Source organism: Brassica napus, chromosome C4, assembly GCF_020379485.1.
Source record: "Brassica napus cultivar Da-Ae chromosome C4, Da-Ae, whole genome shotgun sequence".
Taxonomy (NCBI): Eukaryota; Viridiplantae; Streptophyta; class Magnoliopsida; order Brassicales; family Brassicaceae; genus Brassica; species Brassica napus.
Genome location: NC_063447.1, coordinates 19699719 through 19718337, shown reverse-complemented (window position 1 = coordinate 19718337; position 18619 = coordinate 19699719). Strand labels below are relative to the sequence as shown.

Below are 18619 nucleotides of genomic sequence, written 5' to 3'. Positions count from 1 at the left end.
TACACAGTTCATTACTTGTGTATAGAATTCTATTGATTGTTATTAACTTTTAAATTAAGAAATTAATGGTGGTAGAAAAAAAAAGGAAAGAAAATCATTTCAATTAAGGCAATTTTTAAACAACTTTTAAAAAAGTTTTTGTCACAAAAAAAGATCTCAAGAAATAAAATGACCAAAAAAATTAATTTATACTTCTTACTTTATAGATATATAAATAATAAAAAAAATTATATAGTTTCGAAATATATGTTTTAAATTTGAATTTTTGTAAAAAAATTTTGAAATTTTATTTTTGAAATGTTTAATTAAAAAATACGAAAGTGCTTTTTTAAAACTATTTTTAATTTTTTTCTATTTTTTTAAGTTGTGAATTGTATTATGTTAAAATTGTGATTTGTATATTATTTCATTCTTCAATTTGAGTTTTTGTATGTGAGTGTATTTTATTACATTGATTTCAAAAATCTTATGGGTATAGATGATATTCTCAAAGTTGAGTACTATGAGTAAAAACAAAGAAAATTTACATCCCAATAACAATAGATTTTAATAGAATATTAAAATCAATGAAAGCTAAACTTTTCCAATAACAAAGAATTTTGAGTGGAATTTAAAAACCATCACTCCAATAACAATGGATTCTATTTAAATTTTAAAAATTCACAAACCAATAAGAATGGAATCTCAAAATTTAATAACTCCTCTAGAATTCTTTGCCCAATAACCCAACCCCCCCCCCCCCCCCCCCCCCCCCCCCCCCTTAGACTAGGTGACTCACCAGCGCCTATGTGTGGATATAAACTTTTTAATGAACCAAAATGTAATAATTTTAGATAATTTTTTTAGTTTCAGTTGTATTTGTTTATGCATTTTCATGTTATTTTAATTAAAGTTGTATTTATAAATTATTTAGTTGCCGTGTTATAATTTTTTGTGCAATATATTCAACTTGGCCATAATATTTATTTCAAAAATCTAGTGTAAAAATTGATCTTAACTGTGTTAATTATTTTGGATTCAACTTTTTGCAAATTTTTCTCGAACTTTTTAACCAAATCATTACTTTTAGTTTTTATGGTCTTCTTCGATTTTGACTTTTATAATTGTAGGATTAGTGAAAGTTGAAAGATATGAGTTTTAAAAATTATCTCATCATCAATCAAAACCATCTTTATAGAAACAGCTTCTTTAAGATATTTTTTCCAAAAACGTCAGAATGTTTATTTTAATTTTAGATGCATATATCTAAAGAAAAATGAAATTTTCGGATGGAAGTCATAGAAATTGTTTTCCTACCAAGGAAAAAGATATTTTTTTATGAATAAAAAAGATTTTATGTGAATGAATAATTGACTGATATTGTGTATTGATGTCGATAGTTTAATAGTTTAGATATATGAGAATCAGTTTCTTATTTATGATTTTTGAAGCATTTAAATAGTATTAGGATTAAGACTTTATGATGTAAAAAATTGCATAAAATTGTGCGGATATTTTTAAAGAAATAGGTATTGTGTTATGTTAATTCAAAGTTTAATTAGCAGTTTTCACAAAATTAAACAGTCAAGCATGTTTTATTAGATGTATTTGGAGAGATTAAAATACAAAAACTAGTTTTTAAGAATTGAAACAAAAGCAGCAGTTACAACAATAAAACACCCCCATGAAAGAAAGAAAAAATTTGATGGAACAGTTTTTCGCGTTCATCGGTGATTGTAGGTTGGGGGTACATCATAATAGGTTCAGAGTCTCTTGATTAAATCACAGTGGTCTCAGAAGCTTCTTCTAGTTGGTAACTGTTCACACAACATAAACAAAATATCATTTGTTACTTCCGCAACGACAACGACACTGTGTCATCTCAAATCTGTGGGATAGCTCCTTAGCATCAATGGTGACAGTATTGATGTACCTAAACTCATTTCTTCTGAATATCACTGCCATGTTAGAAAATAAAAGCCAGAAAAACTCCTGGGTTAAGAACTAATATTGCTCTGGTTTATTTTCCTTTCAAATGATTTTTAGGGTGATCCAAGAATATTAATACACTAATATGTGTATTAGCCGAATATTTGATGTTATATCCGGTTTTTAAATAATAACGGGTTATATGATTGACTAAATTATATTTAAAAAAGATTTCATACTTTATCCGGATAAATAAAAGGTAATACAGAGAAATTTACAGTAATATAGCAATGAATTTTATTGTTGTAAATTTTATGTATAAATTGATTAACATTACCGGATATACGGTAAAAAATCTGGTTATTCATCATGTAAATCTATATACTTATTTGCGTGACGTGGTATATTTTGAAGTTAGGAGTATTCAAAATATATATGTTGAATATCCAGGTATCTATTCCTCTATCCGGTTGTTATTAGAAATGTACTCGTTTGTTCGAACCTATTTCCACAGTGACTATACAAGCTCTAAAGTTATAAATTACTAGATTTTTCAAAAGAACCATTTGAAACGAACCACACGGTCGTGTAAGAACATTTATGTAGGGTATTAGATTAACACACATGGATGAATGAGTATTGAATTAACGTTGAAAATATAATTCTATAAATCATGATTAATGGCTAGCATTATATAGAATAATTCACCATCTAGGCGTGTTAGAACCCAATGCACAAAATCGAGACATTGAATATAACTGGATAAATTATGGTGTAACCAGATATAGTTATGTGATTCGATAATTATATATAATGATTATACTGGATAAACCATGTATTGATAATGATTTTGAAAGCTTTTGATGATTTCAAAAGAGACCTTATTTTTCTTCCTCTCTTACATCAATAATGATGATTCTTCTACTTTCTCTCCACACTTCTTCCTCTTTCTTATGATCTTTCCAATAAACGAATGGAGCCAAACATGCGCATCAAGCAGAGATTGAGTAGCGTGAGTACACACGCCACCGCGTTCTCAAGGAAGGGAGAGTGAAGGCGGAGATGGTGATCCCCACAACTATATTTTTTATGTTTAAAGCAAGAAAAGAAACCAAGATAGTAAGAATCTTGCGAATCTACCTGAAAACACGAGTTTTTCGGTAATAAGAACAATCTTACCGAAAGATGATTCTCGCAGATACTGTATCTCGTCCTCATTCGCAGATCTAGAATTGAGATTTCGGATTCTCCTACTAAATCTTCTGGAAAGTATGCAAATCAAAATCATCCATATCGGTATGGAAGAGAAAACGTGTTTCAGTCGGAATAAAAAATGAGATTAAAAATGGAAATAACAGTTTAGATCTGGAGATTAGATAACTTTTTGGGGTTTTGCAGCCAAATGACTATTATGTTTCTTATTGTTTCAAAAAATATAATCATTAATTCACCAACGTGCATGAAAGAGAATTAAAGAAGTTGTGTGAGGCCTATTGTTCGTCTCTAGTTACAAGTTTGAATAGGGTTAATACTGGAACTATAGAAAATCAACAGTGCAATGTCCATTTACCTAATTATACTTCTTCCTATTGTTATCTAGTGCAAAAACCATTTTTTATACATGTCTTTCTATCATGTACTCTTCCGAAATAATATATTTCTTGGAAATCTCATTATTTAGGAGTGTTTTGCTTCTCTAATCTCCTAATATCTGAAAATTTCATATATATGTTGTTTTTGTAGAACTCACATATCAAACTTATATGGTAGCATAGCTTATTAATTCATTATATGGCTCTTCTGAAACAATTTTAACAATTAGTTTCTAGATATTTATTTTTAACGGTAGATGACTTAGCCAACACATATCACCACATATCTGTTTATTCTCAATTAGCAAATAGCATATTCATGAGTTTTTCGTGTCGACATGCACTTCATGAAAACTCCCCTATTGAAAATATATATGATTTTTCGATAGGTAGCCACTTGTATTTTATTATAATTGAATTACGATGTTTTAGCCTTTCATACCAATGTACTAGAAAATTTTAGGTTTACTTTCATAAAACTCATTCATTTTTTATTTTTGTTCAATATAATTTAGAGGATAATATTTTCAATTTTTCCAATATGTATTTCCTCTTTGATATAATGAAAAGTATTCAGTGCCATTTTTATTCATCACAAGAGGAATATAATGCATCATTTTATTCAAATTTGGTTCTCCTTAGCATTGAAAACCAGACTCTTCGGAAATCCATAATAACTTTTGAATCACCGGATATGTAATTACGTTTCCATCATAATCTTTATTTTGAGACATGAGAGATTTTTTTACTTTAATAATCATGTGCAATGAAACACTATTTGCCGAACATATATCTTCATCTTCAATCTCAAAAGCTAATATCTTTCCAATTTAAAATATTCACAAAATATGAATTAATGTAACCATTAAACACAATATTATTTCACAACAAAAGGTATATATATATATATGTTATAAAATATGAAGTTTTATCTTTTTAGGAAGATAACTATTATACCACATCAATATTATTCATTTATATTCTCTAGATCAACCAACAAAATTTAAAACATCAAGATGATTATCATCATTCAAGCCATGAAAAAATGGTCTGAGTTCATTAGAGGTGAAGTTTGTTTCATGATTTTTAACGTTAAATCCCATCAACTAAGTTTGTTTCAGATAAAAACCCTCAAACTAAGTATTTAATGGAAATATCTCTAAACTAGCTTTATTTAATGAATTAAACCGCTTGTTTACAGTGCCGGTAAAAATTACCTATACTACCGCTTAATATTTAGTTTGAGAGTTTTTATATTAACTAAACATAGTTGACGGATTTTCCTATTAAAGATCTAAAAATCCAAAAAATCCAAAAAATGTAAAAATATAAACATATAAAAATATAATATCATTAAAATTAGTAACTTAAAATCTTCAAAATCAGCATTTAAAAAATTTATGCAAATAGATGAGTTTGATTTGTTTTAAAATAAACATATATATGTATAAACTGAAAACGTAAAAAATCAAAAAATATAATAAAAATATCTAAAGACTTACCAGTAGTAGTGGTTCTTTTTACCGGCACTAGAGATAAACTACTTATCTAAAAAATAAGTAACTAACATTTTCAAAACTAGCACTTTAAATAAATTATACAAATCGATGAGATAGATTTATTTAAAAAATTTATATTATATGTGGGAGTTAAAACCCGCAATTATAATTTTAGTGTGAATAGAGTAAAGTTTAGTCTGAATAGGTGATATTCGTTGGTAGTGATGCGACGCTGATCTTCCGTTGGCCTCTATTTTAGGGGTGAAAGAAGCTTGTGAAGCGAACCACTCTTAAGCAAATAGAGGCCGCCGTAAAACTCGCTTGAGTTCTCAAGGGGGATTAAAGTTTGTTTTGGCTCTAATCATTTATTTTTGATTATTTTTATTATATTTTCTGGTTCTTTACATTATTAATTAATACGTATTTAATATTGATTTTTAAAAAAATCAGACTCATATATTTATAAAAAAACTTAAAATGCTAATTTTGAAAAATTAAGTTACTTTTAGATAATTTTATTATATTTTTTATTTGTTTTGAATTTATTAGATTATGAATGGTAAAACCCATCAGCTATGTTTAGTTAGTGTAAAAACCCCAAACTAAAGATTTTCTGGTCGTAGTAGTTTTTTGACAGACACTGTAGACAAAGGGGTTTTAATTCATTACATTAAGTTAGTTTGGGTTTTTTCGCGGTAAATATTTAATTTGAGGTTTTTTTTTACCCGAAAAAAACTTAGTTTATGGGTTTTAACGTTAAAAATCATGTGTTTCACTTCTTTTCTTTTGCCTTTTCCTTTAATGATTCTCGATACAAATCAGTTATTTGTTTTGTTGTACGAAATATACGTACCCAATGTTCTTTCATGCCACATATATAACCAAAATTTCAGTTTGCTTTTAGTATCCCGACGACTTTTATTTTAGTTCAAGTTTTTAATTGTTCTTTCACCATATAGACGTAATCTTATTCCTCGTCCTCTTTTATGATCACGATAATTGGATGGTGCAGATGCAGAAAAACAAGCATGAGAATTTAACGTCATAAGTTGATTATTCTCTGCAACAAAGAAGACTTGATCAAGTCTGAGTATTGGATATATTTGATGGTACATTAGAACTTCAGAATATACAACTACTGGAACTTTGGTATTTGACTAGAAGAAATGGTTAGCGTTGATAAAAATGTTAGCACCTATTGTCATTGAGAAATTCAATGGATGAACACACGAGAGAAGAAATAGACTCTAAGCTGAGATGTTGGTGTGTGCTAACCTTTTCAATGCATTCTCACCTACAACTTACAATTTCTTTCTAGTATAAGATCTAGTATGTTGGATGGTGCAACCTAGTCTCTCAGACCTTATGTGTCTTCTAAGTTCCAACATGTGTATGTGTAATATTACTGAAGTACACGTAATATTTTTATAACTTATGGACCGCCCACGGTTAATGAGCCACCCACACCCGTTTTCTCGACCTGTGAGCTCCATTCCGTTCTAATGGTCGGTGCGTAAAATTTTAAAAGGCTCGAAATCATGTTTACTGATCCTGCAATCACCACCCGACCTTTCCCGTGCTTTGGCCTCACTTACACGGTATCGCGAATCACTTTTCGATAGGTCACCCATCATTCCACTACTCCAGCTCAAGCACGCTTAACGTTGGAGTTCTAAACGGATGTGTGACGGAAAAGGTAAGTCAACTTTGGTGACATAGGTTGCCAAATCAATTTTCTTAAACCCTTCTATATAATCACAACTCGTGATGTTACAATTCACCCCCTCTCAAAGAACATAACGTCCTCGTTGCGCTCCACGACAGGTCTCAAGACGCCTTTCGAGTCAGAACCGAGATGACTAACCAGCTCTGATACCACTTATAATGCCCCGACCACCCACGGCTAATCGGTCACCTACACCCGCTCTCTCAGCCCGTCGGCCCATCCCGTTCCAACGGTTGGTGCGTTAATTTTCCAAAGGCTCGAAATCATGTTTACTGACCCTGCAATCACCATCCGACCTTTCCCCGTGCTTTGGCCTCACTTACACGGTATCGCGAATCACTTCCCGATAGGTCAACCCACCCTTGCACTACTCCAGCTCAAGCACGCTTAACTATAGAGTTCTTAACGGATTTATGACGGAAAATGTAAATCAACTTTGGTGACATAGGTAGCCAAATCAATTCTCTTAAGCCTTCCTATATAATCACAACTCGGGATGTTACAATTCTGCAGGTCAATTGGTGACAACTTTTCCTGTGGGAGGGTTGTTAAAGGGTGAGGTCTTGAGTTTGAGGGACGCAAGCCAATCGTACCAACAACCTAATTATGGAGTCGGTGAGGGCTCATAAGTGAGAGGTTGGGATCGATGCTCTGCAGGGCCAGCCTGGGGTCCACGGGACGGGTGGAGTCCACGGGACATGTTGTTACAATAAAAATTGACTTTTTTGTGATAACCTGTCCCGCAGATCAAGGCTCACAGTCCTGTAGGGCACCGACTCTAACCCCTCACATGTGAGCTTTTACTGTCTCTCTCATGTAGGTTATTGATGCGCTTGGCGTTTCTCGAACCCAAGACTTCACCCTTTAACTACACTCCCACAGGACGAGTTGTCACCAATCGACATGCAGATCAATTGGTGACAACTCGTCATGTAGGAGTGTTGTTAAAAAGTGAGGTCCTGGGTTTGAGAAACGTCAATCGCATCAATAACCTATATAGGAGAATCACTGAAGGCTTACATATGATATGAGGGGTTACAATCAGTGTCGTATAAGCTGGGTCCGCGGGACGGATTGTCACAATTTTAACATTTCTACAATCAATTATGTATATGCACCAGGCATGCCGTATCATCTGTTTAGATATCTTTCGCAAGAGTGCCAGTAAAATGACTGTACTATGAAACTGTTAGTCAACTTTTTGAATTGTTTAAACGGAAAGGACAATTTTGCATTCCACTTTCTCATGCGGCCGCTAGATGTCATCACGTCACTAGGCCACTTTAGTTTCACTTTTCAAATAAACAAAAAACTCCCACTTTGATCTGCATCCACCTGGATCACATACAAACCCTATTTTACCTTTTTGTATTAAACCTTCTTAAATCAGAAAAAATAGCCAAAACATCAACAAAATCACAGATCTATCATGGACCACTTCTCTTGCAAGGGTACAAACAAGATGGCCAGGAGGTCCCACGCTGTTGTCGGCTTCACCCCGTGTTGTTTCTTTTGTATCATGGAAGAAAAAGACCCTTGTGTTAGAAAAGCATGGTTAGAGTTATCTCTTAGTGATATGCACATGACCAGAGACGACACAGAGCTCGCTCTCACACTCAGTTTCATCTGGAGATTCGCCATGGCCGACCCCGAGAACCCCGAGTTACCGTCTCTCGGGGTCTTCGAGTGCATGGCAAAGTTGTTGAAGAAAAGTCTTGAGGATGCGGAATGGGTAATGACTGGTCAAAATGTGTATGTTCCATACTACGCAGCTCATATCATTGGATCCTACACCATGAAGAAGCCTGACTTTGCTGTGAAAGCTGTGGAGTCCGGTGTCATAGCTCCATTAGTGGAGCTTATGAGAGGGAAAATGAGTTGGGTCGAGCAAAGAGTGGTCGTTAGGGCGTTAGGTCACTTGGCTAGCTATGAGATGACGTTTGAGGCAGTGGCTGCTTACGAGGATGAAGTGATGAGATTAGCCATGGACATTGCAACGACATGTGTACATGTTGTGTACGCAGAGTTTGTGAGTGTTCAAGAAAGAGAAGGAAGAGTGAGATATCATTGTGACTTGCTTACAAGAGGACTTGGAGGGTTAGAGATGGAAGACAGAAAAGCTGAGGAATGGGCAAGCCAACTCCAATGTTGGTCACTTCATTTACTCAGTTGCTTTGCCTACAAGAAAATGTTTATTTCTCTTATTTGCAACAAAAACTTTCTCAAGGAGCTTAGCCAAATGTGGGGTGGATTGGTTAACCACACTTCTCCTGCGAGCATCGGGCTAATCCGGATTCTTTGTTATAGCAAACAAGGGCGAGGACATGTTTCAAATTCCAGAGAAATAATATTGAGCCTGTGCAATCTCTCCCGGTCTTCTGATGATTGGCAATACATGGGTATAGATTGTCTATTGCTTCTACTTAAAGACCAAGAAACTAGGTACAAAGTCTTAGAGACATCATTGCTTTATCTAGTAGACCTAGTTGAGCTTAAAGCTCTTAATGATAGAACAAACCTAGGTGATAGGATAACTAGGGTTCTTCTAATGGATAACAATAAAAAGAAAGGTTGTGCTTACACATACAAGGCCCAAAAGGCTTTGAAAGAAATATGGAGGATTAAAGTAGAGAGGAGAAAGTATATAGAGGGAGATAATCAAGAAAAGTTGGCAGAGGCTAGTGTAGTTGTTAATTTGATTAAGCAGCAAGCAAATCAATTGCTTTGTGTAGGAGACATAGACGGAGCTATTAAATGCTACAACGAAGCAATAGGCTTATGCCCTTTGAAACTTAGGAGAAAGAGAATGAGTCTATATAGCGATAGAGGAGAGTGTTACTTGCTTATTGGAGATGCAGACGCGGCCATAAGTGATTGCACAAGAGCTCTTTGCTTGTCTGAACCTGTGAACTCGCATGGTAAGAGTCTCTGGACAAGGTCAAGAGCTTATGACATCAAAGGGCTTTCAAGAGAGAGCTTGATGGACTGTATTATGTTCGTTAATGTCCGGTCCTTTTGTGGCAAAATCCCTTACCATGCTGCTCAAATGATCAGCAAACAGATAGAGTCAACGTGGCTGTTTGAAGAGGCTAGAGAAACGAGGCTTCGAAAGATGATGGTCAAGGACAAAAATCATGGTATTTTCAATTTATTATGGGTTAAAGAATTTTATGTTCAGTTTCTTATGCTTATCGGAATAAAAAAAAATTCTGATCTTTCCTACATAGAAAAAAATTAAAATTTGATGACTTAAATTCATTTGTTTTCTAGGCTTATCCACGATAACAGAAGAACCCGGGAAGACGAAGGAAATGAAGAAACCTGATCCCTTGGACTGATGAATCTATCTAGTGACCCTTATCTCATAAGCAAATTAATTTTTTTTCCTTTTGGTTTTAAATTAGAAAGATTAGTACTTTTGTGATGGATATGTATCAGAATGTTTAAGAGTTTATCACCAGAGTAGTAATCTTTTTTTTATTCAACAACATGAATTATGCGAGTTTAAACTGGATGGTGACAAAACAAGGGCACAAGCACAATCGTCAAATTACATGTTCTTGTATTATCAGCAGTCTTTGGTGTAAGTTTTGATTATTCTTTCCCACTAATATTAGTGTGAAAAGTTTTTCAAAGTGAGTTTTCTTCTAGTATATTATTATAGTATGAAAAGATCTTTTCGTAATATATATAATAAGATCACGCCTTCATTGTTCTCCAAATTTACTGTGAAATCCTATAAAAACTATATTTGAATTCGTATTTTTAATATATTTATGGTTCGTATAAGTACAACATTGTTTTCTTTTATGGGTTAAAATACTACGTTGTGTTTGCTGCCATTGGATTAAGTGGAAATGAGTATTTATTTATGTGAAGAAGTTAAATGGGAAAGGTGTAAACCGCAGATGGTGGGGAGGACCACAAAACCACATTGAGGTCCGCGTGATCATTCTATTACTTGTATGCATGGTTTAGTGTAGACAATTTCACGAGTTTTCGTATATTATTTGGACTAAATTCCATATCGAAGATGCAAGTGGAGCTGTAGATGTCAATAGTCTTTCGTGATTAACTACGCGACGAAGTCACTGATACTGGATGACTTAGTCGTTACTACATAAGGCATGGAGAGTGGTGGGTTACCATGTGGATGCAAGATATGCTGAGATGCAGAAGGATAAACTGAGGATTTATGTCTTGACGTAGTCGTTGAAGTAATTGTTGAGGCAGTGTGTGTCAGAGAGTGAACCAGAAGGCATGCGGAGTGGTAGAGACCATGTGGACGCAAGATGTTGAGCTGGCGTGGGATAAACTTGAGGAGCAAGTTTATACCATGGAGAAAAGACAAGAGATAAACTTGGGAAGCAAATTTATGCCTTAAGGAATAAGTGCATTTCAAGAAAAGGAAAGTGTACTTATTATATGGAAGTTGTCCATATCCATGTTCCTTGGAGTCTAGGGTTTCAGGAATGTAGAGATCACTATAAAATAGCTATGGAGTCGTGTGTATTTCATAAGACACTGACTATTATTATAGAAGAATGGTGAAAATCCCATAGGGGTGTTCTTGGGTCGTGATGAACCAATTGCTGAAGTACTGACGACAGAGAGACAAATTTGGGTAGATTACGAATCTTTCAGTAACAGCTGTTAGGGTGTTAACAAACTGTGTAAAGCTGATAAGCAAGTCTTGTAATAGATTGTTTAGGTGATTTCTAATAAAACAATAGTTGGTTACTTGTATATATTTTGTCTCTTGATTTATCTTCTGCATTATCTTATTGTGGTGTCATCTTTGCACTAACATATATGTTTATAATTTCTTACAGGAAGTATAAATAAGAATAATGAAGTCATGGCGACTATGATGCATATTTAAAGTTTGTGATTATATCTCTGAGGCTCCAGACCAAAACCATGTACCCGACTGGGTTGATGACTCGCGCGTTCTAAGGACCAAATTCTACCATCTAAGAAAACTGTGCAATACAGAAATTCTGAGATGCGTTAGACTGGAATGTGTTCATTAATGATCACGATGTGAGTACAAGAAGAATTGAGTGAGTTTTGCGGTGTAATGCAAGACACAAGCAAGAACAATAAGAATAATGAAATCCCTAGTTTCTATGATGTGTTCCTCAAGTGTTTCTGATTGTAATTTCCTCAACTAACCGCCTCTCTTTATATACTCAATAAATCTTCCGATTATGCTCCTAGGTCGGCATAAAGCTCTAGCCGAATTCGAGATATTGAGCCGAGGTCTGTTTATTGATGGATCTGTCGAGGGATGTAATACATTTCTAACAATAAGTCTCCCAGTTCATTTGTGAGAGGCTAAACCAATCTTAATGAATTTATTATAAAGGGTTCTAAGAATAAACAGCTCAGCGAAACGTCTCTCGAAGCGAGGTACTCTACCATACTCATGTCATAGACATGTCGCCATGAACGGGCTGTCATAGTTAAGCCGTCAAAAACTAAGTGTCGTAAATGGACTATCGCGGCCAAGCTGTCGTGGACATGCTTCTTATTCTAATCACACTTCTTACTTTGGAAGGTTGCGTGAACGGACTGTGTGGACAGCGTTATGACTGTCCAAATGAGCCGCCATGGATGAAGCATCAATTGACTAACTGCTAAGGACAAGTGGTCGTAGACATCATCATAAACTATCATAATCAAACCATCATGAGTGGACATGTATGACAAGTTTGCATGCGGTACTGACCGTCCAAATGAACCGCCATGGATGAAGCGTCAATTGACTAACTGCCAAGGACAAGTCTCGTAGACATCATCATAAAGAGAACTATCATAATCAAACCATCATGAGTGGACATTGATGAAATCGACGCGTTGAGATGTTTTGTTGATTGGCATGTTCTCGTGATCATTGTGGTGATGCGATCATCCTGTTGATGAGAAGAACGTGCTGACGAAGTCGGCATGATGATGTGACCGTTTGTTGGCGTGATTAAAGTGACACCGTAACGGATAACTAACAACAGATAGAGCTATTTGGAGAGCTTGATTCAAAAGGAAATAAGCTGTGTTTGATTACTCCTTTTGCGCCGTCACGGTCTTGTCGCGATTTATCAAACTGCTAAGCTTCTATTCTATAAGGAGATAATTAAGTTTTATTAGCAAACGCAATATTTTGATGACAAGTCATAAAAGTCGATATATTCAAGTAAGGTGCCTTGGGCTACAACTCAAGACTGTCTAGAGCCAAAGTTCAGACTCTGCAATACTAATATTTATCTTGGCAAACGAAATTTACAGAATAAATTGTTAAGAACTTCGAACGAAGCTTTAAAGCTATAAAATTCTAGTGACAATAATTATTCGATAAGTGTTAACTTAGCAACTTGATCTTAACTTCTATTCATTTATTTTCCTTAATGCAATCTTATATTTAAATATTTTCCTCTTAGGTTAGGTAGTTGCAAGTTAATCCAATGCATCTAGCTAGCCTCTTATTTATGTTTATGATTGTCTACCATTATCCTATAACTTATGAAAACCATCCATTTAGAGTAAATATCTAAGCCTCCCTTGGGTTTGCTCCTAAACTATGCTGCAAGTATTGAATCCCCCAATTTTGACCAGATTCCAACATGAAGCATGGTTAGGTTATACATTTTATATTTTGCAATTCACTTTAGAAAGTGAAGGTCATCGATCATTCCTGTAAGAAGCCTATCTTCTCATCGAATGAACAAAGATCCAAGCTTCCTTTCTTTTGTTCTTTTGATTTCTTCTTTTTCTTTGCATTTTTAGTCATTCCACTTGATTTCTACATCAATATGGTCGCTTTCATGGCCATAAGTGAGTAGAGTCTCAAGTGGGGTGTGAGTAAGGTTTGAAAAAGGTTGAACCTTTAGAATAGTAATTTAGTTTTCTTGAGTTTTCATTCAAAGTTTCTATCTTTATATGGATTTTAATGCCTTGTGAGAGAATGATCACCTTTAACTGTGAGAACTCTAGATGTTTGAGTTGGTTAAAAGATGAGATATGACCATGAAAGTGGCTTATCTTACTCCTAAGATCTCTAAACTAATGGATTATACTTTCTTGAACTAAATTATCACATAGTTGCAACCGTTAGTCTCTTTCGTACCAAAACAATATTTGCATCCCATATCATCATCATATTGTTAACAAACTTCCCAAAGTTTCTATCTTTTTGCGTACTTACATTCTACGTTTAGTTTGTTTTTTGATTTCTTTTATGCTTTTATTTTCTTATTTACTTTTATGTTTTAATTTGCTTAGCAGATAGATAAAAACCCAAATTTTATATTTTTCATATCCATATTAAAATCCTCACATCTGCTCATCTTCTTGCAGCCTTCCAAAGACTACATAAGGTTCTTGCGGGTATCGACATCAACTTCACTGTCACATCCAAAGCCTTAGATGAAGATGGGGATTCAAAAATCTCTTCAAATGGAAATTTCTTCTCAATCCACCGGCCTGCTTATGAACCTCATAATCGTGAGATCCGCTCTTCAGGAAGATTTTTCACATTATGGGTAATTGCATGTCCATAAACCAGAGAGTGAACCAAAATTGACAAGATCAGACTCATTAAGACTGTACATCAAGGCTGTGATTCACTCCTTGTTGATGAACACAGGTTTAGGATTTTGAATAAGTTAAAGTTATGCTGACACATACCTCTATGCCACTGCCTTTAGAGAGAACTGAGTGATGCTGCTGAATTTTTTTTTGATGCATTTCAATGTGATATGTTCGCCGACAGATAGCACATATGAAACCTTAGAAACCTGGACTAAAACACACCCCATCAAAATGAAAACGAACTCATATTCAGTTAGTTCTGTGCTACTAAACACATTCTTTTTCTTTCAAAATACCTCTTCAGTGGACAGCTCAGAAAAATGTGAAGTAGGCCATGCCGACCACCATTGTACTCAATCACCAACCCTTCCTTCAAAATTGATTTTACTGTGCATTCATACAGTTTACCGACTTCCGCATCACAGCTAATATCCTTAATCTGAGGACATGAAAGTCAGAAAAATTAGCAAGAAAAATTTGTAGACCAGTTGATTGAAAATATACCTTTTGTAGTGGCATAGAAGTATGTGTCATAGATTCATAAACTTATGCTGACAGATACCTCTATGACATTGTAGAGGAACTCCGACGTCCATAACAGCAACTCAATTAGATGTACAACCATACTTCTTGGGAAGTAAAACATATTTTTTGTTGAAATAGATGACAACTAAAGAGAAAAATAAATAATTGAAAAGGTATCACAAGTATATCATTCATATTGATCAGTACCTCCACAAACACTAATCATCGTTGAATAGCCATCTGAGGACTTTACCTTTGAATTAAGGTGAACAATATATGGGAAATCTTTTTCAGATTGAAAGACAGAAAGCAACGCTTTCTCAATAAGCATTCCTACAACATATAAGCCAACTATATGTGTGAGGTGAAGTATACCAGATGATTTTACGAATCATAGGAGACTAAATAAAGTTACATGAAGGGAAAGTGAATAACATACCATGATCAATTTCAGGCCTTCCTGGCCGGGGATATCTGATGACAAGATTTGTACAAAAGGTCGAAAAGTCATAATCAGCTATTAATAGTTTCTTTGGAAGCAAAAGAGCACTGAGCTTTCTGCATATCTATGGGCACCAATTTTCATAGTGCATAACACCTTTTAAAAGAAAAAAAGGAATTGAGTAAAAAAATAGTAAACTAATTAAATCCAAAAAAAGTTTTAGATAAAATTTACATGTGTCTCTCTCTCCACGTGAGATGAGTGTTGATCCATGTAACCCTCGTAAATAACCAGATTCACATTTTATGGGTCTTACTTCGTAAAGACTTCTTCAGTCGAAACGGCATTCCTCTGGCATAATTACTGCACAAAATGTCTGAGATAACAAATAAATTGTAAATCTACATATTAACAAGAACACCGGTCCTAATAACTTCAACTAGCCTTTTTAAATTAGAGTACACACTGCATCGAATTCAGCATATGCCATTGTCTTTTCTATTTTTCCATTCCATGCATTTCTTATAACCTGATTTTGAGCTCTTGCAAGTTCATACTGAACAAGAAACTAATTAGAAGGTTTTTTTTTATCGACATCCTACTCAAAAAGAAAATTTTGATGGAACCCAAGAAAAAATAATTAGGTAACACATTACACACCTTTTAACCTTTATGATGGGTAAAAATGGATTTAAAACCAGAAAAAGTAGAAGAATATATTTGATCCTGGATATTCTTATAGAGCACCATCAACCTTTTAAATTTCTTTTTCTTCCCATAATTTTCGCTTAGGTTAACTTGACTGTCAATGCATTTGATAGCCTATATAAACCAAAAATATATGGCTTAGTAAGATTAAGTTCCACAAAAAAAATACTTAGAAGTTTTGTAAGTCACCTCTTGATGAGCTAGCTTTAGACCGTTTGATAAATCACTATTTTTGATTTCATGCACTTCTATCGATCATGACGGTTTTTTCCCGTGTACAAGCATATGACAAATTGATATCACTTAAGCATTGCTGCAGATATATGAAATCATGAAGAATGAGAAATAAATACAAGGAAAGAGTGAAGATAATAGTGAAAATGTGCTGGAAGATTACCTCTTCTGTGGTCGAATTTATAATGAAATTTCCATTTATCCTTCCCATGCGTATGACTCCTAAGGGTCCATCCGATGGGATATTTGATACCATAAGATTGGCTGAAGTTGCAAGGGTCGCCACTAAATCAGCATCATGCTTCAAGTTTGATTTTAAATCATATGTGACTTATAAAACAAAAATTAAAAATTGGAACATCATGATACCAAAAGATAATGATATATTTATTTAAAAAGCAAACAAATACTTGAGGGAATCCTACTATAAACAGTGGTCTTCTTGCTCTACTAATAAGTCGAGAAGATATGATTTCTTGCGCTGTGAAGTCTTGAGATCTTCTTACCATATGTCTCGTGAAATAAACCTAGAAACAAAAGCAAACCAAGAATAAATCATAAAGAATACTTTGGTATCTATATCTATGTTATAAAATTAGTTATTCAACTTAATCTAAAATTTTAAATAGTTCATAAATTTAACGCAGTTTTAAGAATTTATCTTTCTGGTCGTCGCGTAGTATAATGCTAGACTGATTCTTAGTTCCACCAATCTACACAAAACTGTGTTCATCATCAACTCCCATCTCCAAGCTGCATATTTGAGGTCCAATTTCAAGTTTTTCGATGATAGGCGGTCTAAGGCTGTGGATAGTGATGGTATGGAGTGTTGTGGCGCCTAAAGCGCACTAAATATGTCTATAATAACAACATTTTTAACATATGTTTTGTTAAGACAAACAAAATCCAAAACTGTTTTCTATAATGCCGAAATTTCTCGAAACATAAGATATTGATCTACTATATTTGATAATAATGATTCAAAACGTTCATCTAGCATGTTAACAGGTTACATGAGAATTACATTGGTTTCATATTACACTAATTTATTATGAGAATAAAACTCTTGGATAAAGCAAGAATTACCTACAATATTTCAGATAATAATATCAAGATATCGGATAATTTCGGATAATTCATTTGTTTTAAACACTTTTGAATTTTTAGTAAATTATTAAACTATATTTATATGTTAAAATTATTTTATATTTAAATATTTGAATGCCTATTTATTTCTTGGTACAATTCCAATTCAATTATTCAGACATAAAAACATAGAAATTCAGATATTTGTGAGTTTTCATCCGGTTCAGATGGATCCTACAGATGTGGATCCTAAAACCAACGAAGTTGGTCGATCCTACCAACGAAGTTGGTCGATCCTACCAACTCTCTTGACGTGATCTCGGGTCAAATCATGGTACAACAACGGATATCGGGTAAAATGTCTGCCTAATCGAAATAAATGTAATCACCAAATAATATTTGATTCTGTGACAGTCAAGCTTTTCTATTGAATTAATCGCTACATTAGAGTGGATTTAGACATCTGAGGCTCTCTTTCCAGGACCGCAACAACATCCTTCACCGAGATTGTCCTCACCACTTCTGGTTGAAGCGATGGACCTTGGTTCTTCCCTAATCTTTGACCACCTGGAAATACGAATCCATAGCTTATTGTATAAACCAAAACCTTAAAGCTTTTACCTGAGGGAAAGAGTAATGTATTTTTGGGAAAGAAAAGCTCTTTAGCTAAAAGCGGTGAAATAGAATTGACTCACCAGGTCCGGAAAACCGACGTCCACCATCTTGTCTCTCCTTTGAGTTTCTTCCTCGACATGAAGTAGTTTTCTGATTTCCGTCTTTTCCAGTTTCAGATACAGACTTGTGATGAGCTTCTGCCATTAATTGCCATTTCAAAAACCTGTCATCTCCTCCTACAACAGCACGAGCAGCAACGTTTGCTGCTGTCGCTCTCATTTTGTCGTCGTCCTCTTTATTTCCCTTTCACATATCAAAACTACTTTTCAACGACCATTGCAAAAGGTAAAATACAATGTGGCAATTTTTTAATTTCTCCATACCTTCAAACCCTTTGAACGGTTGACTTCTTTCTCCACTCCACCATCACCTTCTTCACTCTGCATCAATGACCACAAAAAAAACACTCTGCAATGTCTGTATGCAATATAGTAAAACCAAGAACATAGATAATGATGAGCTCAGAACATACCTCGCTTGGTTTCTTAAGTTTTTCTGCTTCATCCTGTTTCTTTTCCCATTCCTCTTTCATTTTCTGGTTCATTTAGTTGATTTGTAGCCGAATATCAGACGTGATAAAGGTCCGGTGTCTAGATTTCTCAGTATCAACCCGCTGCAGAAACACTGTTAGCTTCAG

General features: G+C 34.4%; 1 protein-coding gene across 1 annotated transcript; it reads left to right on the top strand.

Annotated features, from left to right (window-relative positions):
• The first annotated feature begins 7703 nt into the window (after window positions 1-7703).
• LOC106363919 lies at window positions 7704-10215 on the top strand. Its single transcript, XM_013803577.3, has 2 exons — window positions 7704-9862; window positions 9996-10215. Exons 1-2 carry the CDS (start codon window positions 8155-8157, stop codon window positions 10061-10063), a joined length of 1776 nt encoding a protein of 591 aa, XP_013659031.2. The 5' UTR covers window positions 7704-8154; the 3' UTR covers window positions 10064-10215.
• Window positions 10216-18619: the final 8404 nt, after the last annotated feature.